The sequence below is a fragment of the Phocoena phocoena genome, chromosome 10 (genome assembly GCF_963924675.1).
Source record: "Phocoena phocoena chromosome 10, mPhoPho1.1, whole genome shotgun sequence".
Taxonomy (NCBI): Eukaryota; Metazoa; Chordata; class Mammalia; order Artiodactyla; family Phocoenidae; genus Phocoena; species Phocoena phocoena.
The window spans coordinates 51,547,254-51,574,570 of record NC_089228.1 but is presented as its reverse complement, the minus strand read 5'-3'; the positions used below and the strand labels follow the sequence as shown (position 1 = coordinate 51,574,570).

General features: G+C 40.1%; 1 protein-coding gene across 2 annotated transcripts in view; it reads left to right on the top strand.

Moving 5' to 3' along the window:
• Window positions 1-10,852: 10,852 nt before the first annotated feature.
• Window positions 10,853-27,317, top strand: part of PDCD6IP (programmed cell death 6 interacting protein) — a 59,426-nt gene continuing 42,961 nt past the window's right edge. For both annotated transcript variants that reach the window (XM_065884798.1, XM_065884797.1), the window contains exons 1-3: window positions 10,853-11,061; window positions 23,671-23,725; window positions 25,202-25,271. In XM_065884798.1, coding sequence (XP_065740870.1) covers window positions 10,853-11,061; window positions 23,671-23,725; window positions 25,202-25,271 — 334 coding nt within the window. The remainder of the gene's footprint in view (window positions 11,062-23,670; window positions 23,726-25,201; window positions 25,272-27,317) is intronic.

Here is a 27,317-nt window from a genome sequence, read left to right as displayed (position 1 = left end):
TAACATATATCCACATTTAAAATGCACATACCCTGTAATCTAGTAATTCCATTGTTAAGAATTCAGGAATATTTTCCAATTATTTTTTGTTTACATATCGCTTTGGATGCATTTATTTGTAAGTAACAGAAAATCCAATTTAAACAACAATGGAGGTTTACTAGGCCCTGGACATAGATCCCAGACACAAGGTGGGCTTAGCTCTGGTTTGATTCAGCATCTCAGTGATATCTTTGTTGACCCAGTTTCTTTCTAGCTCTCCTCTCTGACTTCTGGCATGTCAATTTCATCTGAAGCCTAATTCTCCACCAAGGTCATAAGATGGTTGTCAACAGCTTCCAAGGTATAGTGGACATATGCATGCCTAATGGCTGCAAGGCACCTTTGAAACCTTTCCTGGGGTTGTGGGGAAGTTCTCCATCTTATGAGTCCTTACTTCACCAATGTGGAATTCAGAAATTGTTTTCCAGACTCTCCTGTAGCTCTGCCAGTATGTTCAAATGGTTCTTGGTGTCAAAAAGTTGCAAAAACCATGCAGAGACTCCCTGGCAGAGGTGACAGTACTACCTTCAGAAGCAGCAGTGGTGGCGGTTCAGGCCCCCCAAGGGCCCCTCATTATCTGCTAGCGGGGTAGTCGTGCTCAGTGGGGAAGCAGTGGTGTTTTCCCCGGAGCAACAGGATATATTCTGCCGTGTGTCCTATAGTTCTCTGGCTTTCCCAGAGATTCTGCGAAGTTTCTGATATCCTTTAATAAATTCTCTTGCTGCTTAAACTATCCACAGTTCATTTCTATTGCGCACAATAAAGAACTCTGACGTACAGAAACATGTTTCCTCATCCACATCTAGGGAAAGAAAGGTCACTTTCAGAAATTCTCTCAAAACAGCAAAGAGGGCTTCCCTGGTGGCGCAGTGGTTGACAGTCCGCCTGCGATGCAGGGGACACGGGTTCATGCCCCGGTCTGGGAAGATCCCACATGCCGCGGAGCGGCTGGGCCCGTGAGCCATGGCCGCTGAGCCTGCGCGTCCGGAGCCTGTGCCCCGCGGCAGGAGAGGCCACAGCAGTGAGAGGCCCTTGTATCGAAAAAAAAAAAAAAAAAAAAAACAGCAAAGAAATTCCCTTCTCTGAGACCTCTGGCAAACCTCTTTCATACCTCAATAGCTAGAATTGGGTCATTTTTTTTTTTTTAATTACTGAGGCTTGAGGATGGGATTATACTAATGATCTAAGGCCTGAGCCACATCCTTATCTGTTAAGGTTTAAGACAAAGGACAAAGAAAAAAAAAGGACAAAGAGAACGGTGAGGATACCCAGATGAGGATTAGGATACTTAGAGAAGGGTGAATAGGTGAAGGTATACAGGAGGTAGGAAGACCTCAAAGTCTACTGGACAGAGTACAGTGGTCCCTTGGTATCCATGGAAGATTGGTTGCAGGACTCCCATGGATATCAAAATCCACAGATGCTCAAGTCCCTTATATACAATGGTGTAGTACTTACATATATCCTATGCACATCCTATCATATACTTTAAATCATCTCTAGATTATTTATAATACTTAATACAATGTAAATGCTACGTAAATGGTTACCATCATGGTAAATTCAAGTTTTGCTTTTGGGAATTTTCTGGAAGTTCTTTTCCAAATATTTTCAGTCTACTACTAGTTGAATCCATAGACGGGGAACGCGCAGATACAGAGGGCTGACTGCATGACTGCATGATTCTCAAGAGTGACTCTCACCCTCAGTACAACTGACATTTTGGGCAGGATGCATTTTTGTTGTGTAGGACTGTCTTGTGTATTGTAGGTAACATCCCTGGCCTTTACCCACTATACACCAGTAGCAACCCCCCAAGCCCCAAGTTGTGACAACCAAAAATGTCTCCAGACATTGCTAAATGTCTCCTGGGGGGCAAAATTACCTGAAGTTGGAACCACAGGGCTAGATGAATACCCTGGGGGGGAGTGTGGTGGGTAAGGGCAGTGGAGTCCTCTCATACTCCCAAATTAGGGTGGGGAACTTCGACTATTCAGATCCTACAAAGTACAAGGTAGGTGAACAAACTCACTGCTACTGGGAGTTGTAGATGAGATTCTTTTTGTTTCTACGAAAGGTGTTGCAGGTGGCTGTTGAATCACCATCTCCAAAAAAACAAATATTATTTTTCATAGAGAATACAGCCTAACTGCAAAGTGGAAAATATATACTTTCTCAACTGCCCTATAATTTGCATGGCCACATCTCTCATAATGAGGTATTACACATTATTCAGAGAGGACATTATTCATCTATCTTGCCTCCAGATATATCCTCTTTGCATCACCCCTGAGTGATATTCCTTTTAATTCTCTTAGCTACTCAAACATTTGGCCAAAAGGTTTGAAATTATTAGTTCAAAATTTAATCTTGTAGTTTCTCTTTTGTGATGGTGGTTGCTGTGTTGATACATAGATTTTTTTGGGTTACCCAACACATAGATATTAAAAACCTGTAACTGTAGCTTTAGTTACACTTTTTTTCTGGACAATTTTATCCTTTAGCATTATGAAGTGTTCTTATTCATATTTATATCCTCTTGGCTTGAATTGTCTGATATCAAGATGATAACCTCTGCATTCTTATTGTTTCTATGTGCCTGGCATATCTCTATTTCTATTTATCCTTTCTGAATCACTTTGTTTAGGTGTACTGCTTATATGTGCCATGTTGGGGTATCAGTTAGCTTTTGCTGCATAACAAACTGTGACAAAACTTAGTGGCTTAAAACAAGAGCCATTTATTTAGCTCATGATTCTGTGGGTTGGTTGGGCATTTGTGGTCTAGGCTGGCTCAGCAAAACTCTGATGGGCTTGCTCATGTAACTAACATCAGCTGGGGGTTGGCTGGTGGCTGAATGATCTACAATAGCCTAATTCTCTTGTCTGCCAGTTAGTAGACTATTGGCTGAGGATAGGGGGATGACTGGGCCATCTTTCATAATCCAGCAGGCTGGTCTCTACAGAGAGATCACAGGGTTTCAAGTGCAGCAAGAAGGAACAAGCTCTGATGGCTGAAGTGTCGGCTTGCATCACGATTGCTAATGCCCCATTGGCCAAAGCAATTTACATCAACAACCCAGACTTAAGGGTGGTCAAACAAACTCCAGTTCTTGATGAGAGGATCTACAACATTACAATGCAAGTCATAGACGAAGGGAGAAGAACTTGTAGCCAATTTTACAATCTATCACATTTGGGTTTTCCTTTTTGATTCAATCTAAAAGTCTTTTTTCTTTCAATGTTGATTTAAACCCAATTACATTTATTACATGACTGTTAGGTTTGATCTCAATTTTTTATATCATCCTGTGCTGTATTTATTGTGTTGCTATTTTTATTATGTTTTTGCCTGTGTGGCCTGTTTGCTCTTTTAAATTTTCTTTTGGTTTTAGGAAAGTTTATATTTTTGTTTCAATGGTTATCTTTATAATAATGCCTTTTAGAAAATTATTTAGTCCCCTTTTTCTTTACTTATACTATTTGATTTGTCAGCTTTAAATGATATTTGTTGATATAATTTAGATAATATCTTTTGACTCCCATCTATTATCTATTCACCAATCAAGTTACTTATTTTACTTTTCCTGTCTGATGTTTGCAATGTACTGTGAAATGGATCCAAAAACGTAAGGCAGATTAATGGATGGATGGATAGAGGGATGATTAGATAGAGAGAGGTGTGATAAAGATAGATATGTGTGATAGTAAAATGTTAATGTTAGAAGCTAAGTGGGTGGGTATGTAGGTGTCTTCACTGTAAAATTCTATGCTGTGTTTGAAATTTACAAAATTAAAACGTTGGGAGAAAAAGAACATAGGAGCCAGCCTAAAGGTGCTTCCATTGGCCAACTCCTGGACAAGGTAGAGCATCAAAATAAATAATGATAGCAGTGGATTATAATCTACTGAATAAAAATCCATGAGTCTTTAAAAAGAAATGAAATTGAGCTATTTGTAATGAGATGGATAGACCTAGAGTCTGTCATACAGAGTGAAGTAAGTCAGAAAGAAAAAGACAAATACCGTATGCTAACACATATATATGGAATTTAAGGGAAAAAAATGTCATGAAGAACCTAGGGGTAAGATAGGAATAAAGACGCAGACCTACTGGAGAACGGACTTGAGGATATGGGGAGGGGGAAGGGTGAGTTTTGACAGGGCGAGAGAGAGTCATGGACATATACACACTAACAAACGTAGTAAGGTAGATAGCTGGGGGGAAGCAGCCGCAAGGCACAGGGATATTAGCTCGGTGCTTTGTGACAGCCTGGAAGGGTGGGATGGGGAGAGTGGGAGGGAGGGAGACGCAAGAGGGAAGACATATGGGAACATACGTATATGTATAGCTGATTCACTTTGTTGTAAAGCAGAAACTAACACACCATTGTAAAGCAATTATACCCCAATAAAGATGTATAAAAAAAAAAAAAATCCATGAGTCTGTACTGATATAAATAAATATGTAACTGAATAAATTAATAAATTGGAGAGAAAGGAAAAGTTTTCCTTATAGAATAATGCCTACTAATAAACATAGGAGAAATGATGGATTTGAAAATCACCATTTTGCCACTATCATAGCAATAATAGTGTCAGGTGAGAATCATCAAAGGATGCTAAAACTAGTAAAAAAAATTTAATGAGGAACAACACATTAATATAGTCTCAAAGTATATTTCCACAAATTATTTATTAATTACAAAGAGAAAATAGTAATTTTTCAAACAACAAGGATTTACTATATAGTACAGGGACCTATATTCAATGTCTTGTAATAACCGTATTCAATGTATAATGGAATAAGAATTGAAAAATGTATAATGGAAAAGAATTGAAAAAAAGAATATCTATCTATCTATCCGAATTACTTTGTTGTACACCTGAAACTAACAAAATATTGTAAAGCAACTATACTTCAATAAAGTATACTTCAATAAAAAATTTTTAAAAATAGGAATTTTTCTAGAAAGAAACCTGGTAGACACAACCTTAAACAATTAGTGTTTATTGTGACTGTAAACACCAAGAGATGCACAATGATTTTATTTCCTTTGCTTTCCTTAGTGTCACAGTCTTTTCTTCTTCTTTGTAATAACTCTTAGTTTTTTCTGAAAGCTCCATCACATCAGGTATTCTATCTAATCCCCCTAATCTTTCTTTTTTTATTTTTTTGGCCACGCCACGTGGCATGCAGTATTTCAGTTCCCCGACCAGGAATCGAACCTGTGCCCCCTGCAGTGGCAGCATGGAGTCTTAACCACTGGACCGCCAGGGAAGTCCCTCTCTAATCTTTCTTTTTTTCTCTATGGGACCTTCCTTCTGCAGACCTTCATCTTCCTGTTCTATCTGGTCTGGCTACTCTGCTGCACAGCTACCATTGTAGGGCTTGCCTCCTGTCCTAAACCCCATCCTATAAACCATCTCCTGAACTATCTTCTATGAGTGTGGAACCAAGAACTTTGTAAATATATACAATAGATTGACATATTGGTTACAGAATTCTCCTGATTTAAATTTTGCTTGGCACACAGTGGAACCTGAACAGATACTTGCTGAATAACTTAGTTTGGCCATCCACACGTTATTGATACTTTCCTTTGTACCATGAAGCTTACGGGGAGGGTTTGGTTTTTTGGTTTTTTTTTTGTGGTACACGGGCCTCTCACTGTTGTGGCCTCTCCCGTTGCGGAGCACAGGCTCCGGATGCACAGGCTCAGCGGTGATGGCTCACGGGCCTAACTGCTCCGTGGCACGTGGGATCTTCCTGGACCGGGGCACGAACCCGTGTCCCCTGCATCGGCAGGCAGACTCTCAACCACTGTGCCACCAGGGAAGCCCTTGGTTTTTACTATATGATCATAAATATTAAATAAGTAAAGATAAATGAAATCACACATGTCTGTGTACATGCATAATTTTCTTACAAGGAAACTCAAGTATGTTTAATATGAAGAAATACCAATAACCATTTACTTACTGCTCCCTGAATCTGAAACAGAGAGCTAGTGTATGCCGGAGGGAACAGACTAAAGAAACCGCATATAACTCTAAAAGCAAATTAACAAAAGCAAGGGAGAGACGGTGAGGGAGCTCCTCTTCAACTTTGGATACTACTTAAACACATAACTGGATTTTGGTGAAAACAGGAGAAACCTGCCCTCAAACATCGAGATACACACGAGATAATACGCACAGCTGTCCAGAATTATTTCTACTCTGTAAAGCAATTCTTTCAAAATAATGCTGATATTTATTCTCAGAAGTTATCTTACCCAAGTAAAACAACTCCTGTCTAAGAGACACTGGTGGCAAAGGGCAGGTTATTTAAATAGCTGTGAATGGTATTAGAGAACTGGCAGCTGGTGGAAATATGATCATTAGTATATGGGATGAGAATGGGCTTGCACAGGGAATAATTCTACATAAAAAGTTTAATAGTTTCCCTATTTCTCTTAAAAAAATTCGAGGCCATGTGGACCTCGAAATTTACACACCCATAAGTGGAAAGTGGGTAGTTTTCTCTTCTTGCATTTTAAATTTTTTAGAAATATGCAAATAGATTAAGGAGACAAATAGTTCTCAAGCATGTTATATGTTGCAAAAAACTGAGTGCCCTGCCCCACACCATTCCCCTTTCCATTCCATACACATGATGTGTCTCCCAGGTGACATGTGGCAGTGGGATCTTAGTTCCCCAACCAGAGATTGAACCCTTCGCCCCCTGCAGTGGAAGCACTGGACCGCCAAGGAAGTCCTCTCCATCCTAATGTTATTGGTTTCAGCAAGTCTATTTGAACTCTTCTACTCCATGCCTCCTTTCCTGTAGGTCCTCCCCCATGACCCCCCAACACCCTTAAGTTTACCCCGAGAGAGTGGAGTAGGGGAGTGAAGACACCTCATTTACCTTTTGCCCTTCGCTTTCTCTCTCTTAGACCCTTCTTCTCAGCACCCAAAAGGGCTTTCTCTTTCTTACATTGCAGCGACTTCCCTTACACCAAATCCTTGTACTATTTACCCTCTCATTTACTGTAAAAACTCTTTGTTACAGTCCTCTGGGCTTGGCTTTGATAAACTTCTTTTCTCCTCAACAAGGCTTCACTCCTCCCCAAAATCACAAGTGCTTACTTTCAGGCTACTGTCTCAACATGGACTTGAAAAGCTCTATTTTGAAACTCAAAGCTGTTTTCAGCAGGGTTCTGTCCATCCAGAGAGGTTTATTTCCATTGGTTCAATCAGTGGGGGTAATGATGGGCTCACCGGAACCAGGGATTATCAGGGAGGAAAAAACCTATAGATTTAATATTCCCTGAAACGTTACACTGCGGATACACTCTAAGAACACATTTTATGAAGTTTCATTACACAGATGGAAAATCAATGTTACCATAAGCGAGTTTGGAAACAGTGAAACGTATCTTTGGAAAGCATCACTAGGGCTCCCTAACATCCAGTTCTCCCTTCCCTCCTGGGCATACAGAAGACCACCCTTCCTGATCCCATTCCAGTCTGACGGAGCTATGTGAGAAGTTCTAGACAGTGAAAGGTAATGAAAGTGAGAGGGCAGAGGCAGTGAACAGTTGCTATGTGATGCTACAGATTCCCTCTTCCCATTTGAAATTGGAGTCTCAAGACAGTTAAGCTACAAGATCAAACTCGTCTGAATGACTGAGACACTGCTTGGAGGACAGCGACCCTGGACAGTTGCTTGTCCCACAGAAGACTTTGCATGAGCAAGGAACAAATGTTTATTATGTTAAGATGCTGAGATTTTGAAATTGTTTATTATCAGAACATGAGCTAGCCTACCCTTATATACCCTCCTTCTTTGGCCACTGGCCTAATGCCTATTTAATGAGGGTATTGAGGGGAAAGCTGTGTTATTTTGATAGCAGAAACCTTTTTATTTTTTTGCAAGCAGTGAAACTCATTGACTCATTCAAAAATATTTACTGAGTTGCCTACTAAGTGCCAAGTGCTAGAGACTTAACAGTTACAAAACAAACACAGTTTTTGTCCTTAAGGAGTTTACATTCTAGTGAGAAAGTCAGAAAAAAATTAATCAGGTAACAAAAAACCTGCTAGTTAGGATAAGTGTTATGAAGCAAATAAACAATGGCTGAGTTAGACACTAACAAGGGGGGAATCTACTTTAGACGGTGTTATGGGGAGGAGACATTTCTTCCAAGATATGAAGAAAGGGGTAAATTATTTCAGGTCATATGAGGAAAGAAAGATCTTAGTGAGAGTTTGAGAAACTGAAGTAAGACCAACATGACTGGGCAGTAATACATGAGGAACAAGTGGCAAAACATAAAGTTTGAGAGACATGCAGAGACAGATCATGTTTTATCAGATAAGATCACCTTAATCTTTCCTCGATCAATGCCAAACTTAAACACATCTATATTCATTTCCTTTTTCCCTCCATCTGCCTCAACAAATGACACATCCCTCATCTTTCTGACAGTTAATCCCTTCTCTTGTACCCTCCCTACTCTGGTTACCCTTTCCTCTCCTCTTTTCATGCACTTGGCTCCTTTGGTTATCCTCAGCTCTTCTGAATCTTCATTCTCTCCCCAGTGGATCAGTCCTGTCAGCCAACCTACAAAATACTATCTTCTGTCTTAAAAAAACACATAATCTGATATTCTATTTCCTGACAGCTTCTGATCTATTTCTATTTCTTTGTGTTCCTTTCTAGGCCCAGAGGCTTAAAATTAATGTGTATGCCAACTGTTGATTCCCAAACAAGATCTCTTCTTGGAGCTCTAATCTCATATACCCAATTGTCAATTTAATGACTCCACTTGAATGCTTGGTATAAACACTTTCCATCCTCTGGGCCCATCAGTGGATTATCCATCAGTTTTTTATATTTTTTTAATATGTCAGTAAATGATTCCACTGACAGCTCAGATGTTCAGGCCCCAAATCTGGGAGTCTGGCTTACTACTGCTAATGCTAGCTTTCATGATCCCTTGCCTGGATTTCTGAAATGGTTTCATGATTTGGCTCCACGCTTCTACCTTGCCTTCCTCTAATACATTCTCTACATAGCACCCAGAGTGGCTACTTTATTTATTTTAACCTGGAACATTTTAACTAAAATAAACTTTTAAAAATTAAAAAAAACTGTGGCCAAATAAACTTTTGTAACAAAAGTAGTATATATTCTGTAAAAAATTACACAAAAAAGATAGGCAACAAATAAAGAAAATAAGACATTTCCACTTCTAAAGATTACAACTGCTAATTCCTTAGGGTATAATCCTTCTAGATCTTTTTTCATAGTAAATAAATACACATATGTGCATTTTATAATCAAAATGAGATATTGTAACATACATACTGTTTTGTGACTTGCTCTTTTCAGTTAATGATCTCCACCTTTCCATGGCAATACATTTTCATCTCATATTCAGTCCATCTATGTTCAAAGTTCTTCAATTGTCCTGAAAACGCATTTCATAGCTGGTCTGTTCAAATCAGGATTCAATCCAGATTCTATGTCCCTCAAATTTCTTTTACAGAGCAGTGGCTTTTTTATAACTATAATTTTTTAAAGAGATGGGGTCAGTTATTCTGCCTAATGTTCCACCTTCTGGATTTGTTTGGTTACTTTTCATGGTATCATTTAGTTTGCTCTTCTATCCCCTGTACTTCTTTATAAATTGTGTGTTAGATGCAAAGAATTGACAGATTCAAGTTAAACATTTTTGCCTGGAATAGATCATAGATGACGATATTGTATACTTCATATGACATCCCATCAGATTGATGCACAGAATGGCCTTTTAAAAATGTATTGATAAATTGTATCATGTCACCGTTTCTTAAATGGCATTTATAGCCTCCTTTCCATTTATTCTACAATACAAATTCTTTAACTTGGCTTACAAGGTTCTGAACGATTTGATGCCTGTTTACTCTTCCAACTTTATTTCATCCCATTCTCTACTTGTTTATTAAGTTTTTGCCACACTGTTTGCTTCCACTCCCTGAACATGGGAAGTGCTTGCCTCCTAGGGCCATTGCCCCTTGGTCTGGGAGGCTCTCCCCAGCCACTACTCTCCCGGCCACTCTTCCCTTCTCCTAATGTCAAGCATCTTCTCAAATTGCAGGTCTTTTAAAGTTCACCTCCTCAGAAAAGACTTCTCTAATTATTTAATAATTATTATTGTTTAAACTAGGTTCTTTCGAGGGACCCTCATACCCTTACATGCCAAGCACCCTGCTTTTTGTACCAAGATACTTTTTTGGTCCACCTTAATATCTGTGTCCTTACCTGACAATAGCCAGGACCTTGCCTACTCGGCTCACTGTGCACACGGTATTCATACACAGCAGCCCGCTGAATGAATTACCATAGGTCACAATAACCCTGAGGCTGCCAGGTCTTGGACGGGTGGCTGCAAACTCGCGCACGTGGCGGTAACTGGAGCACTTCCCCGGGAAATTGTTAGAGCGGAGGAAGAATTATCTTTACGTGAAAGCACTCTGCCCACCTGCCGAGGAAGTACGGAGGAATGAGAAAATTCCGCCTGTGGAGAAAGCCGGCGCCGTAAGGCTGGGCGCAGGAAGAGTGGGGCCCCAGGTGAGCAGCGCCGGCGCCCGGTCTCCCTCACGTGACCGGAGGCGGCGCGCCGACTGCGCCTGCGCGATAGCTCCCGGAAGTGGCCAGACCCGAAGCGCAGGCCGAGCGGAGCTCTGTCAGCCCGTCAGTCCGCCCGTCCGGTACCCCGCGCGCCTCGGCCTTCGTCGCCGTCCCGCGGTCTTTGGCCCGAAGGGCGGCCGAGGCGCTCGCCATGGCGACGTTCGTCTCAGTGCAGCTGAAGAAGACCTCGGAGGTGGACCTGGCCAAGCCGCTGGTGAAGTTCATCCAGCAGACGTACCCGAGCGGCGGGGAGGAGCAGGCCCAGTACTGCCGCGCGGCGGAGGAGCTCAGCAAGCTGCGCCGCGCCGCGCTCGGCCGCCCGCTGGACAAGCACGAGGGCGCGCTCGAGACGCTGCTGAGGTGGGCCTGGGGCCGGGCGGGGGGAGGCCGTCGGCGGCCTGCTGCTCCCCTTGCTTCCTTCTCTCTTCCTGCGTCCCTCCTTCACACCCACTGCCCGGGCCGGCCGTCCTGCCCCTGGTGGCCGGGCGCGTAGGTGTGGTCTGCATTCCTTCCTGCTGAGCAGGAGCGGCCTCGAAGGCCCCGGGGACCCGACCCGCTTCCCCTAGCTGCCCGCCCTAGCCCTTGGTCCACCGAGGCTCGGGCCGTCGGCCACCTGGGAGGAACGGTCAGCCACGTACTGATCTCTCTTGCCACATTTACCCAGAACTGGTTTTCTTCACTTTTTGGTGGGGGGAGGGGGTCTCTGAGACTCCTCTCGTCCCCAGTTTTTGCATCACTGCGAAACTTTCTTGGCCAGGTTTGGATTTCGTAATCGTAGTTGCTTCAGGGAAGTGGCAGAATTGGAACACTGGAACCCATGTTTATTACGTACTACCCTGTCCACCGGAATGAGCCATCTTCCTAGGTTCATCGTAACTGAACGACAAATGGAGAATTCCATAGGTTAGGAGCTGCCATTATTTGAAGTTAAACTTGAGTGACATTAACGTTCAAGATAGATTGCTTTTAATCAGTTTGTTCACAAACAGGTATGCAGATATTGGAGTAAATTTGTTATCTTAGCAAATGTTTATTGAGTTCAGGCTGTATTTAAGGAGAGTTCCTTTTGTAGTTCTTTCTAGTTAGGATGGCAGAACATTTTTATAGCACTTTATAGTTAAAAAAATTTATTTCACCCATCTTGTTAATGATCTCATTTCCTATGTGTAACATATTCTCCTTGTTTCACAGGAAAAACACAGCTGTATTAGTATGCAGGTAGGAGCAGCTCAGGTCAAACTAGCTTAGTAACTGCAAAGTCAAGGAATATTGCTTCCTTATCTTTAGGCATTCCAGGAGACCATCCTGCCTCTATGATGATTACCTCTTAGGAGAGCTTTGTTTCTCTATTGGGAGAGATGGCCACTGGCTCTCCTGTAATTACAGTGGTCTTAGCACTCAGGATCTTGGCTCTCCTGTAATTACAGTGGTCTTAACACTCAGGATCTTAGGTAAGAGTGCTTTTCTCCTACACCCTGGCGAAAGTCCATGGAGGCCTCTGATTGGGTTGGCTTGTGCCCATGTATGGTGGTGGGAAATGGCCTAATTTAATTGCCCTTGTCTGAGTCACTCTGCTGGTTTAATTTCTCCATGCAGCATGGATTAAAGTAATATTAGTATGGACTGGGAAAGAGCTGGTTCTCCAGAAGGAGGCTACTGAATAGATTGCTTAGAGAGATGATGACCCCTTGGTGTCAGTTTTAAAGATAAGACTGTTGGGTTGCAAAGACCACTAACTTGATACTTAGTATAAGCTTTTTAAAAAGTTAGGGCTTCCCTGGTGGTTCAGTGGTTAAGAATCTGCCTGCCAATGCAGGGGACACGGGTTCGAGCCCTGGTCCGGGAAGATCCCACATGCCGTGGAGCAGCTAAGTGCCACAACTACAGAGCCTGTGCTCTGGAGCCCATGAGCCACAACTACTGAGCCTGTGTGCCACAACTACTGAAGCCCATGCACCTAGAGCCCATGCTCCGCAGCAAGAGAAACCACTGCAATAAGAAGCCCGTGCACCACAGCAAAGAGTAGCGCCCACTCGAAGAGTAGCCCCCGCTTGCCGCAACTAGAGAAAGCCCGCGCGCAGCAACAAAGACCCAACACAGCCAAAAATAAATAAAATTTAAAAATATTTAAAAAAGAAACAAATATAAAAAAAATTAACCTATGAATACTTAGCCATTCTTTAGAATTAACATACTTTAAAAAAATCTCCAGTACATTTCTTATGTAGACATGAGTGGCATTCAGTGACGATTTTTCATTAGTAGTATTAAAAAAGCTTGGGTTGTGTATAATGTACATATGAATACATTAGGTTTGGTCTCAGCCCTTAAGGAGTGTGTAGTCTTCAGAGACTAAAAGATGAGAGAATAGTGAGTAGTGGTTCTGTGAAGTTTAAAACTTTGTTCATTTGTTCATTCCTTTAGTCTTTTCCAAGGTGTAAATGTGGGAACTGTTCCTAGGTTCTAGGGCTGTTGAGGAGATAGTCTCTTTGAAACTATTTCTTTAGTTGTCTGTATTATCCTCATATTAACACATTCGTTCAACAGCTACGCTTTTTTCACTTCTTGCTGTTCTAGGAGAGTTAGGGTAAACTAATAGATATTAGTACAGTCTATTAAATGGAGGTGTGTACAAAAGTACCTTTGGTATACATGCTGTAAAAATGAAACAATTGTGGGGTGTTCATCCAATCAAGCAGATTGTCTTACTTTTAATAATTATATTTGGATAATTGTGTAAACTGAACATTAATTTACATATTTTAAACTTAATGAACTTTTAAATAAAATTTTAAAAAAAGAGGGCTTAATCTAATTCCTAAAGAAGAGAAGCTAGCTTGGTAATGATACACAGCTCTACATATAGGTTCAGTGACTTGCCTTTTTTATTGTTACTAACTTCTAGATGACCTATTAAAATTTCCTAAAATATACATTTATGAGTTATAATATTAAGAGTGAATGTCATCCTTTGTAAAGTGACTTTAACTACAAATTGATTAGGAGAGCCTTGGTAAATAGTGAATTTTACACTAGGTGATCAGATGGGAACCCTGCTGGGTTTTTTGGGGGGGGAGGGGGAAGTTCCAGATACCACCTTCCATGTCTTTTGTTGTGATTAGTTTCTTTAGAGAGAAAGCTTCCAGTCTCGTTCCATGAAAAAGCCTGGTTGTCAGCTTTCTGAAATTTGGTCAGGGGGAATGGAGGTTGAGGATCTCAGCAGTCATGTATGCAGTTTTTTATATTATCTGTTTTAGTTTTATATTATTTATGTTGCTGTGTTAGGGGTGAAGTCATCTGCGTGTGGTAGATCTCAAATTGTCAGTGAGTTAAATTATGATTTTAGGACTTCCCTCGTGGCTCAGTGGTTAAGAATCTGCCTGCCAGTGCAGGGGACATGGGTTCGATCCCCGGTCTGGGAAGATCCCACATGCTGTGGAGCAACTAAGCCCGTGCACCACAACTACTGAGCCCGCACGCTGCAACTAGTGAAGCCCGTGTGCTCTAGGGCCCATGTGCCTCAATTACTGAGCCCATATGCTGCAACTACTGAAGCCTGCATGCATAGAGCCCAGTGCTCCGCAGCAAGAGAAGCCACTGCAATGAGAAGCCCGTGCACCACAACGAAGAGTAGCCCCCACTCGTTGCAACTAGAGAAAGCCTGCATGCAGCAATGAAGACCCAATGCAGCCAAAAAATAAATTGAAAAAAAATTATGATTTTACTCTGTGTGAAAAGTTGGTGGATGGGTAGTTCTGGTAGCCTAGGGATGGTGTAGTGGTTCTGTGAAGTTCATCAGGCTCAGGCTCTGGCTCCTCCAGTGAGCTGCTCTGTAAAACCTAGAGTCTTTGCTCTCAAGGTCCGGATAGCAGTCATACCCAAGTTTTAGGAGGATGGAGGGAGGGAGAAAGAAGGCAGAGGGCTCAGCCTCCACGATGTTTCCTGGAAACTGCCCCGGAATACCCTGCTCATGTGTTATTGGCCATTATGTGTGTCCACATCTAATAGAAGGGTAGGATAGGTAAAGGAATTTTTAAGAAAATTTTTATCAGAGTATAGTCACTTTACAGCGTTGTGTTAGTTTCTACTGTACAGCAAAGCGAATCAGCTATATGTATACTTATATCCTCCCTTTTTTGGATTTCCTTCCCATTCAGGTCACTGCAGAGCATTGAGTAAGGTTCCCTGTGCTATACAGTAGGTTCTCATTAGTTATCTATTTTATACATAGTATCAATAGTATATATATGTCAGTACCCATCTCCCAATTCATCCCCCTCCCCGTATCCATATGTTTGTTCTCTATGTCTGTGTCTCTATTTCTGCTTTGCAAATAAGATCATCTATACCATTTTTTTAGATTGCACATATACGCATTAATATACAATATTTGTTTTTCTCTTTCCGACTTAACTTCACTCTGTATGACTATCTCTAGGTCCACCCACGTCTCTACAAATGACCCAGTTTTGTTCCTTTTTATGGCTGAGTAGTATTCCATTGTGTGTGTGTGTGTGTGTGTGTGTGTGTATATATATATATATATATATATATATATATATATATATATATAACCACATCTTCTTTATCCATTCTTCTGTTGATGGATATTTAGGTTGCTTCCATGTCCTGGCTATTGTAAATAGTGCTGCAATGAACATTGGGGTGCATGTGTCTTTTTTTTTAAATAAATTTAGTTATTTTATTTTTTGCTGCGTTGGGCCTTTGTTGCTGTCCCTGGGCTTTCTCTAGTTGAGGCAAGCAGGGCTACTCTTCGTTGCGGTGCGTGGGCTTCTCATTGCGGTGGCTTCTCTTGTTGCAGAGCACGGGCTCTAGGCACACAGGCCCAGTAGTTGTGACGTGCAGGCTTCAGTAGTTGTGGCTTGTGGGCTCTAGATCATAGGCTCAGTAGTTGTGGTGCAAGGACTTAGTTGCTTCGCGGCATGTGGTATCTTCCCAGAGCAGGGCTCGAACCTGTGGTACCCTGCATTGGCAGGTGTATTCTTAACCACTGTGCCACCAGGGAAGTCCCCGGTATATAGTATTCTTGTTGACATTTTTTAATAGTTTGTAATTTTAGTTTTCTTTAACTCAAGAGTCCTTTATATGGATTTTGTAAAATTTCTAAATAGCTGTGTGTCACTTTTTTGTGGGTTAATACTTAGTTTGCTGCATTATGGTAGTATCTTTTTCATTTGTAAAATAAAGGTGATGGAATTAGTTTCATAATTTCTGAAATTTTATCCCAGCATTAGTGTTTTACAGATCAAGAAAGAAAATATTGCTGCTCCATTTTACTTCTCAAGCTGTTGCTTACATTCTGATTGTTGCTTAAGATATTGAGATAATATTAGTCCTAATGACGTTGCTACAATTTGTTAATAAAACAGTGTGGGGAATATAAAGATATATAATACCTGACCCTTGGTCTCAAGGAGTATCTGTAGTAGCCAGACCTTAAATTGGCTCAGTAATTTTATTGTGCATAAATGAATAAACTTGAAAATTTAAAGGAATATTTTAAATCTCTGCTTTTCTGTGTTCTGACTTTTCTAATGTTTAATAAATAAAATAGCTTGTCAGGATTTTCTTCACTCTTTGTAACCCTAGAGAGAATCTTCTCAGAATCTTCTGCACACAGGAGGTTTAAGCCACGCAGCTAGCTTTGTGATAGAGTTAGACTAAGATCTTGACTTCTTGACTCCCTGACTATTTACTTTCTGCCGTACTCTGCTGCAGTAGTGCTTCATTAGTGATTCTTCATGAGGTAAATTGGGCAAAGAAAGAAGTGTGAAAATAAGGTTCAGGAGGCATCTGTTAACTTTGATCAATATCTGGCCCAGCTCTCTTGTTTCTGTCTCTGGTTGGTGGGCTGGGAGTTGCCCAGCCCTCAGTACTGGCTGGAGCTGGATGGGTTACGTGAATTTGCGTTGCAGTATCACTTTGCCTAACGTAGATTGGTTGTTCTCAGTCTTCACAGCTTCCCCTTAAAAAAAACTTTAAAACTAGAATTTCTAATGGGAATTTGTCCTGTACCTATCACTGGTATATTAAAAGAAATATATTTATTTCCTTTTTATTTCCCCATGATTTTAAACGTTGAGTTCTTAGATATGTGCTCTAAAGTGATTGAGTTTTATGAAATACTGGAGAACATGTAAAACACTTATGAATAGTTGTAAAATAAGAATCTGTAGCTACCGTTTTTCCAACATGTGCAGTGTGTCCAGGCAATATTTTAAGCTTTGAGTATATATTGTATCATTTGTCCCTCATGCTTAAATTAAATGAGGTTTTGCCCTCACTTTAGGAAGGGTTTAGAGAGGTTGAGGAGTAACTTGCATGCAGTCACACAGCTAAGAGTTGGTGGCGTTGGGATTCAAACTCAGGGTTGTCTGACTTACCTTTTTATGTTTAGGATTTTATAGTTAATTTTTTTTTTTTTTTACTTATTTTTAAAATAAAATCTTTAACGGTACAGATTCTTTTTTTTTTTTTTTGCTACACCAGTACTCTGGTGTAGCATACTGCCTTTCTCTCTCCCCACTTGTGGAAAACTTGCAGCCTAGCTCTAATTTGTTAGAGGTATACCCTGGGATAGAATCTGCTGATTGAGTAAAGCATATTTAAATGATAAAGAGAGGGGTGTGGTAGATTCTCTTGTTCTGCTCTTGTTCTGCTCTTGTTCCGTCTCTAGAGAGCTTTGATAGCTGAGAATTAGGCTGAACTATGAGGGGTCGTATGTGGTGGAACTATATTGAAAGGATAGCTTACTGTACTTCGTACTGTAGGAACAGCATTTTCCCTGTGGTACCTGCAGTTAGCAATGGCTATTTTCTTTTGAAAAGCATTAGTTGGTCTCTTTGTTGGAGTTTACTCCATATTATGAAGTCAGATATTATTGATTTCCAATGAGTGTTGTACAGTACTTATATTTCATTTTTTCATACTTATATTTCATATTATATAACCTGTCTTAAGACAGCTATTTTACTTTGAAGATTCCATCGCGTATCTTCCTAGTCATTTAAATGTAGGATAATACATGCGCTGTTACCCCACATACGTTTTCAGAGTTGACCCCAAAAAGCTTTGGAGTAAATAGGGTAGGTATAAAATTTTAGTACATTCTCTTTAGCCTTTCTTTTTTTTCCTGATTCACTTGCAGAGCAAGTAGCTTCATCTCCTCCTACTTCCTTCCTTGCTGTCTGTAGAGCAGAGGCCTGCCCAGCTGCCTGTTTTTGTATGGTCCAGGGCACCACTCTAGCGTTGTGAGCCTTGGAGAGTTAGCTGGGGTGCTCCCCTCTGCCCCATCCTCCCCTTTATTCCAAGTGTTTGCTTCTCTGGCCAGTAGCCGTGCCTCACTGCTGCCCAGGGCTTGCTCAGGTGCCCTACACGTTGGGTTTTCTGCTTGGCAGTGGCTTGGCGGTGAATGGTGTAATCTCACACCGGAACTTGGTGACTCAGCAAATTGCCCTCTCTCCTGCCAGCTGTACCAGCCGCCCAAGTTTGAGATGGCTGGACTCTCTGGCAGGAGAGAAGGGCGTGCTGATATTTGAGTGTCACTGGGGCAGAGAGTGAAACAGACTGTATTCGCCACTACTCACCAGCCTCCCCTGGGCTTCTTAACACCAGACTGGATCCTCTTCCCTCAGAGAAGTCTCCAGCTAATGGCAATTAGATAGCTGTGTACTTAGTGTACCCACCATCTGAGATGGCCCAACCCAGGTAAAAAGCACCCAGGGCAGGGCAGGAGTTTTCTTTCTTGTTATAACAAGTACCTACATTTTATCCTTGATTTTGCCTCTTTTTTGGCTAAGCCTAGAATAGCCCTTTTCAGAAAAAGTGTGCCAGTCCCCGCCCTATAGCCCTGTCGGCCTCCTTGCACATTGTTGCCTCAGGGTCTTGGTACTTGCTAGTCTCTCCTTATGGACACGTTCTTTGGTAGCTCCTGTTTATTACCAAAACAGAGAATCTCAGGTTTTACTTTTCAGAGATTAAAAAAAGTTGCCTTTTAAAAACTTTGCATTTTACTGATTCATTTGTTTGGAGCTAGCAATGAAACTGAGCAAATAGACCCAGTTTCTGTTACAGTCCTTTGAGAGAAAAGACATTAAACAAAGTCCCGCAAATAAATATATTACCAACTGTGGTAAATTCTGTGAAGGAAAAATTCAGGGGCCTAAGATTATAAATATGGAGAGGGGAACTAATTTAGAAAAGGAGTGAGATTGAGTGCCTCTATCATTTCTGCCACCACCGTGGATCATCTGTTTACTGGATTACTGCAGTAGCTTTCTGACTTGTCTGTACTTATGCCCTGGCACACCTGCAAGTCAGTTTTCTACATAGCAACCAGGGTGACTCTGAAAATGGATTAGCTCGTGTTACTCTTGTCCAAACCCTCTGGATGCTTCCTCCTCTTACTCTATAGTAGAAGCCAAAAGTCTTACAAGTTGCACTCCAGGCATCATTACTTCCTTGATTTAATGTCCCACGATTTTCTCCAGTGCTCACTCTCTGGCCGTATGCCTCCTAATCATGGCAGAGATCTTTTCAGGCATACTCTGGTCTCAGCTTTTTGGCACTTGCTCTTCCCTTGACTGGTAATGCTTTTCCCTCACATCCCATCACTTCCTTCATGCCCTCTCTATTATTCATGATTGTTAAAAAATTTTTTATGTATTTTATTTATTTACTTTTGGCTGCCTTGGGTCTTCGTTGCTGCGCATGGGCTTTCTCCAGTTGTGGCAAGCGGGGGCTACTCTTTGTTGCAGTGAGTGGGCTTCTCATTGTGGTGGCTTGTCTTGTTGTGGAGCGCGGGCTCTAGGCGCACGGGCTTCAGTAGTTGTGGCACATGTGCTCAGTAGTTGTGGCACATGGGCTCAGTAGTTGTGGCTCGTGGGCTCTAGAGTGCAGGCTCAGTAGTTGTGGCACATGGGCTTAGTTGCTCTGCGGCATGTGGGATCTTTCCGGACCAGGGCTTGAACCCATGTCCCCTGCATTGGCAGGTGGATTCTTAACCACTGCACCACCAGGGAAGCCCCCAGGATGTTTCAAAATTTTTTATTTTTTACTTTTATGTAGTCAAATGACCATGTTATCTGAAAAAACTACAGCCTTCTCACCTCACCCCATACACATACCTTATTTCTCTCACTTCTTTAAGTGCCACTGCACTTAGCACTATCTACTTTACTACATTTTTACTTTATCTTGTTTTGTCTCCCACTCAAAAAGTAAGCTTTACAAGGGTGCAAATTTTTAAATGCTTATGTTCTGCTGAATTCCTATGTCCTAGAACTGTGTTTGGTGCATAGTAAACTTGTAGTATATGTTTGTTGAATGAGTGAATGAACGAGGACAAGAAAAAGGGGAAATTGTGATGGGAAAATTTCCAGGTATGGGGGAAAAAAATGGGTGAAAGCCCTGAGCCAGGAGAGAGCATAGCATTTTAGTGCCTAGAATGTGTAGTGAATATTCTGAGTTGAGGCTGGAGAGTTGAATGATGTCAAAAGTTTTGGATGTAATTATAAGTATAATGGGAATGCAAGAATACTCTCCTACATAACCAAAGTACAGCTTTCAAAATCAGGAAATTAACATTGATTGAATATTACCATTTAATCTACAAAACTCATTCAGATTTTGCTGATTTTCCCAATAATGTTGTTTACAGGTCCAGGATCTAATCCCAGATCTTGGCATTGCATTTAATTGCCTTTTTAGTCTCCTTCAATCTGGAATAGTTCCTCAGTTTTTCCTTGTCGTTCACCATGTTGGCATTTTTGAAGAGTACTGGCTGCTTACTTTGTAGAATGTCCCTCAGTAAGGGCTTGCCTCATATTTTCTTGTGTTTTACGCATTTGGGGGCTCTAGTACCACCCAAGTGATGCCGTGTTCTTTTTAGTGCATATTAGGAAAAACACGAGGTTGGTTTGTCCCATTGCTGATAATGTTTAACTTTTATCACTTTGTTAAGATGCTGTCTGCCAGATTTTTTGGCCTTACAATTAATAAGTTATACTAATTAGTATTTTGTGGGGAGGTACTTTGCAACTTTGTAATATCCTGTTTCCATCAAACTTCTGTGTTTTAGCTTCCATTAATGATTTTACCTGAATCAGATATTATATTATGAAAGATGCCAAATGGTGACATTTCTCACTTCATTGTTTCTTCTAGATTTATTAGTTGGCATTGTACAGTAGGGTAGAGCTTTCCCTATTCACCTGTTTGTTTTGTTTACTTTAGAACGGTGTTCTTATTTTCCTTAGTGGGTTATGATTTGTTATTTATTTGAATTATTCTGGACTTGGCTAGTAGGAGCTGCTTAAAGCTAGTTCCTGTGTTCTTCTGACATATCCTCATCATTTTTTGAGTCCTTAACTTCCTAGCATAGCTAGATGTTTTAGGCTTGCCGCTTGAATTTTCTCAGTTGCAGCCATGGAGCCAGCAATTTCTCTAAGGACTGGCTGGCTCCGTTTAATGCATAGTACTATTTATCTGGCCTCTAGGTGTGCTTATTGCTACTTAGGTATTATTGCTTCTAGGACCTCTCAGCATATACATTTAGGAAATACATACACACACATATTTATACCTCTTTTGTATCTGTATTACATTGTATTAAAAAATGAGTTCACACTGTTACCTCCCGTTCCGATCCAAAGCCAGCATTTCTTCTAGCTGTCCACCTTCCCATGTTTGTAACTCCTTTCTCTGGTAGTTAGAAGCCTGACTCCCATTATCTTCATTGTATTTACCTAATTGCTCAATTCTTCCTCTGTGTAACCAAACTTGTGGCCATGGCAGCCCCAAACTTGATCTCTGACATGTTGCTCCCACCCCTCTGGAAAACTTGGCCTCAGAAATAACAATTGCAAAGAGCCATGGTGATGGGGGTGGAGGAGCAGGGAGGTGATAAGGGAAGGAAGAAAGATTACAGGCCAGTTAGAAAGCTTGGCCTTGGACACCCCCCCCCAACCCCCTTGCTAGCTCAGAAGTCAGCCTGATAGGGGAAGACTGCCTCATGTTTGATAATCATTCTGGCTGCTGTGTGGAGAACACATTGAAGAGAATGAGAAAGGAGAAGAGGAGACAGGGCGACTGGCTAGGGAACTTTTGGATTAGTTTACATTCAAGGGAGAGTGGAATTGTTGACTGTGTAGCAGTGGTGGAGATGGACAGGAGAGGACATACCCAAATCATATGGGAAAGTTGGTAAACCTGTTTTTAATCAGTAGTTTACCAGAGGTGTTAATCTGCCCAATGGATATAAAGTTATCTTAATAAGAAATAGTATTTTAAGATATACATTGGTTACCTAGGCAGATATTAGTTTGCTTTTAGCCAATAATAGTTGATAAGTATTTTTCTTTGGTGGTAAGAGGTTTTTTTTGACAGTTTTTTCATTGCATGCATTTTAGATACAGGTTTACACATTAAAAGACTGTGTGGGACTTCCCTGGTGGTGCAGTGGATAAGGTGCTGCGCTCCCAATGCAGCGGGCCTGGGTTCGATCCCTGGTCAGGGAACTAGATCCCACATGCATGTCGCAGCTAAGACCTGGTGCAACCAAAAAAAAAAAGACTACGTTAATTAACTTTAAAATGGCTGATTGAAATCTGATTTGTGGTCCACTCAAAGTTAACACGTATAATTTTAGTGTACTCCAGTTGTGTTTACATAAATGTGTGTAATATTTAGCTTTGGTAATTTAAAATTTTGACCGGTTTTTATATTTAATTAATAAATTATTTTTTTTTTTTTTTTTTTGCGTTATGCGGGTCTCTCACTGTTGTGGCCTCTCCCATTGCGGAGCACAGGCTCCGGACGCGCAGGCTCAGCGGCCATGGCTCACGGGCCCAGCCGCTCCGCGGCATGTGGGATCTTCCTGGACCAGGGCATGAACCCGTGTCCCCTGCATCGGCAGGCGGACTCTCAACCACTGCGCCACCAGGGAAGCCCCAATAAATTATTTTTAAGGTTCTTTTTTCTTCCTGTTTTATTGAGATATAATTGACACATAGCACTGTATAAGTTTAAGGTGTACAGCATAATGGTTTGACTTATATGCATCATGAAATGATGACCACAGTAAGTTTAGTGAGTATCCGTCATCTCATATAGATACAATATTAAAGAAATAGAAAAAAAGTTTTCTTTTAAGGTGTACAGCATAATGGTTTGACTTATATGCATCATGAAATGATGACCACAACAAGTTTAGTGAGTATCCATCATCTCATATAGATACAATATTAAAGAAATAGAAAAAAGTTTTCTTTTCCTTGTGATGAGAACTCTTAGGATTTACTCTCTTAACTTTCACATAGAACACACAGCAGTGTTCATTATATTTATCATGTGGTACTTAACAATCCCTAGTACTTATTTATCTTGTAACTGGAAGTTTGTACCTTTTGACTGCCTTCATCCAGTTCCCACTCCCCTCAGCCCCCCACCTCTGGTAACCACACATCTGATCTCTGTTTCTATGTTTGTTTTTGGAATATAATTGACCTACAACACTATGTTAGTTTCTGTCACACAACATAGTGATTTGATATTTTGGTACATTTCAAAATAATCACCACAAGTCTAGATGCCATCTATCACCGTACAAAGGTATTACATAATTTTTGACCATATTCCCCATATTGTACATTCCATATTCGTAACTCATTTATTTTGCAACAGGACATTTATACCTCTTAATCTCCTATGCAGTAAGGAAAAGACAGCCTCTTCAATAAATGGTGTTGGGAAAACAGGACTACTTTCTCACACCATGCACAAAAATAAATTCAAAATGGATTAAAGACTTTTAAATGTAAGGCTTGAAACCATAAAACTTCTACAAGAAAACATAGTACGCTGTTTGACATGAGTCTTCGTAATATTTTTTTGAATATGTCTCCTCAGTCAAGGGAAACAAAAAAATAAACAAATTTGCTCTTTTTTTAGATACTATGATCAGATCTGTTCCATTGAACCCAAATTCCCATTTTCTGAAAACCAGGTAAGTCATTAATTTTAATTTGTTTTAAACTTATATGATAATGGTAAATAACTCATTTCCTCCTACCCATGGTATTTTATTAAAATAAATGGTGCGTCTTCACTATCCCTAGGTTTTTATGAGACTTTAAAAATACAAATTAGAAACTTTAAGCCCATTGTAAAGAGTCTCTTGGAAATTCTATTCATGCCATTCCTCAGTCACATCTGGGCTCATTTAGTGCATTGGACTGCATTTTTTTTCTTGCAGTTTTTAATCAATAGGATCTTTTGACTAATATAATCTGTGGTGCCCTTTCCTTTGGTTTTTACAGAATAAAGGAAACTGTATGATTCAGGGAGTACTAGTCTCATTTTATATGCTTTAAAAATTATTTGCACAAGTTATATTTGCATATGAATTTGCAGATACTATGATTAGATGTTACACTATAAGAATGTCAATCTTACTTTCTCTTAAAGGCTAGATATTGAAAATGCTGATGATTTATTACAGTTTTATTTGGGAGACTTGTTAAAAGTTTTTGTGTGGCATTTCTAAATTTTAAAATAGTTCATACAAAATACTTTAAACATTCTTGTACTAAAGTTTTTACAAGTCAAATAATATGGTAAGATTTGCTTTAAAATATTCCAGGAGAAAAAGTATGTGTGTAGTGGGGTTGGGGTCAGGAAGTGAGGGTAGATGAACCAAGAAGGGCAGAAGGCTAAAACTGCTAATGGGTGTATGGGAGTTCCTTGTGTTATTCTCTCTAGTTTTGTGTGTATTGAAAATTTCTCTAATCTAGAATTGAAAAATTTTGTATTGGATTGCAATACATAATTTAAAAGAGGCCAAGTTCTTTTTAACCTTCATGTGTGGAATATTTTAGAGTAGAGTGAGATGCAGTTTTTAATTAAGTAAACTTTTATTCGTATACATACATAAAAGTGAACAGTATCATGTATATAGCTTGAATCTTCAGAAAGTGAATATATATGTATAACCACCACCCAGATCAAGAAATAAAATATTGTCTCATTTTATCCTGGAAAGGTAATCATTCTCCTACTTCTGTCATCATGGAATAGTTTTAAATTTTATCCTCTGGGAAACCTGTAGAGCTTACTTCGTTGCCTTCACTTCTCTTGGCTTATTTGATGATCGTTTATTAAGTATCTGTTCTGTTCAAGCCATTGTGTGTTTGTAAAGATGAGTAAGATTGTGTTTTCTGAAGAAGACAATAATGTATTCAGTTATTGAGGCAGAATGACCATTTGAAATATCCTAGTGCCAGTATCTTACTTTCAAAAAAGAAAATTTTATGGTCCACAAAAAGGAAAAGGAATTGGTTGGTTAGAGAATATAGTATTTTAGATGGGTTGAAGCTTTTGTCCTTTTCTTCACTGTGGATTTTTCTTTGAAAGAGACTTAATATTTAATGAGATTCAGGAAGGTAACATGAATTTCTTTTCTTTTTTTCCTCTTTTTATCAAGATCTGCTTGACATTTACCTGGAAGGATGCTTTTGATAAAGGTTCACTTTTTGGAGGATCTGTAAAATTGGGTATGTAATTTTTAAATAAAAAATGATAGGAAATTTGTTCTAAACACTTTGTATTGTTGTAGGTTTCTAAAATTGCTCTCCTTATGACTCTTTGTAAATAATAAAAATTTTTATGTTTTATTTTCTTTCTAACTTCAACTTTTAATGAAATTTCCGAATATTTGTAGAGAGCCTACACCTTGCCAGGCACTGTCATAGTTTTAAAAATGAATAAGATAGTTGTACTCAGTCAGGTTGGGAAGGTAGCTATCATTCTAAAATATTGTAGAGAGTATATTAGTCTGTGAACAAACTTCCGGGAGCATAGATGAGGGAGTGGTTAATTCTGCCTGTTTGAATGCAAGTGATGTTTGAGTGAGGCCTTGAAGGATGAATTTGGTTTTTCCAGGTAGAAAATAACATTACAGGTAGAATATTATAACTGAAAGTCACAAGGCTTTTTGATCTACCAGCTCATCATGTTAACCTTTCTGTGTGTTAACTTTCTCCTCTGTGAAGTGGGGAATAGTACTGTGAAGTACTGTTTATTTCATTGGGTTCTTCTGTGGATAAAATGAGTGAATATGTGTAAAGTCCTTAGAACAAGGCTCAATAACTATTAGCTACAATCAATAATATGGGTATTATATTACATATGAAATACATATATATAATGTGTATGCATCATAGAATATATACTATATAATATTATATAACAGTGTCATATAGTGTGTTACTATATGTAATACATATTGATATAATTATTGTTAAGGCTTGAAACCTTAGGTGAATTGGGGATTATGGAGGGTGAAGACATTGGAGAGTAGATTGTGAAGAGCTGTAAGTGTACTGTGAATTTGTGCTCTTCCCTCTTATATGTTGATAGCTTATTCCACCCAGGCACTGTGGAAGGGGCTTTACACATATTATCTTAGTAAATTCCTTCTCAGCCCAATGAAGAAAGGCACTGTTATCACCAGTTGCACAAACTGGCTTAGAAAGATTAAGTGACTTTCCAAGATCATATGGCAAAGATTTAATGAAGCCAGATATAACTCCAGAAAGCCTAAGTCCAGAGACTAGAGAGAAATAGACGAGTTAGACTGGTGAGAGATGAAGAGATTTGACTAGGTATAGTGTATGTGGGTCAAGGAAGGGATGGGTTTGAGAGAGGGTTCAGAGATGAAACTGATGGATCTGCTGGCTGGCTGTCAGAAGAAAGAGTAGGAGTTGATGTTTGACTCTAAGGTTTGTAACTTGGTTTGACCTGTGGCTAATTATTCCTTTCAATAGACAGGTTGAGTTTGACTTTTCTGTGTTATATCTGGGTAGAAGTTTCTCTTTGGCATTTAGAAATAATATATTTAAAGTTCAAAAGAGGTCGAGATGTAGATTTGGGAACAATTTTCATTAAAAGATAATAAATTTATCTCCTCTGGTAGATTGTAGATTGGGAAAAATATGAAAGCCAAGCTAGGGAATACAACGTTCAGGGGAATGAGAAGAAGAGGTTCCTGGGAATGAGGTTGAGAAAAGACTTTCAAATCTCAGAGGAACCAGGGTGAAATAGAGACAATGGGATTGAATGCCAGAAGAGTTTCAGAGATTGTGTCCAGTGGTTCCCAAATCTGGCTGCATATTACAGTTATCTGGGGAGAATGTTAGAAATACAGATTATATCTTTACAGACAAAGATACAGAATGCCAGATGTGATAGGAGGACATTTCAGGGTGGGCCACTGGAATTGATACCTTTGAAAATACCTTCAGGTGACTCTGATGTCGAAATGTCATTGACAGAGTCATTGTGGCCGAGGTCAAGAAATAGAAGGTTGTAGAATTCACTGGATTTGGCAGAGAAAGAAGTGTCACTAGGGGCATGCTGAAGTCAGATTGCGTCACGTCAAGGGGTGGACTGGAAGTGAAGTGCAAGCAGCATGTGTGGGTTTCTCAGTTCAGAAAATATACAGTAAAGAGTTGGGGACAAAGGGAGTGTTATGCTGAGAGGGAGGCAAAGTCAAGAAAAGGACTTCTAGTGCTGTTGTGACAAGCAAGTTGTTTGGCTGA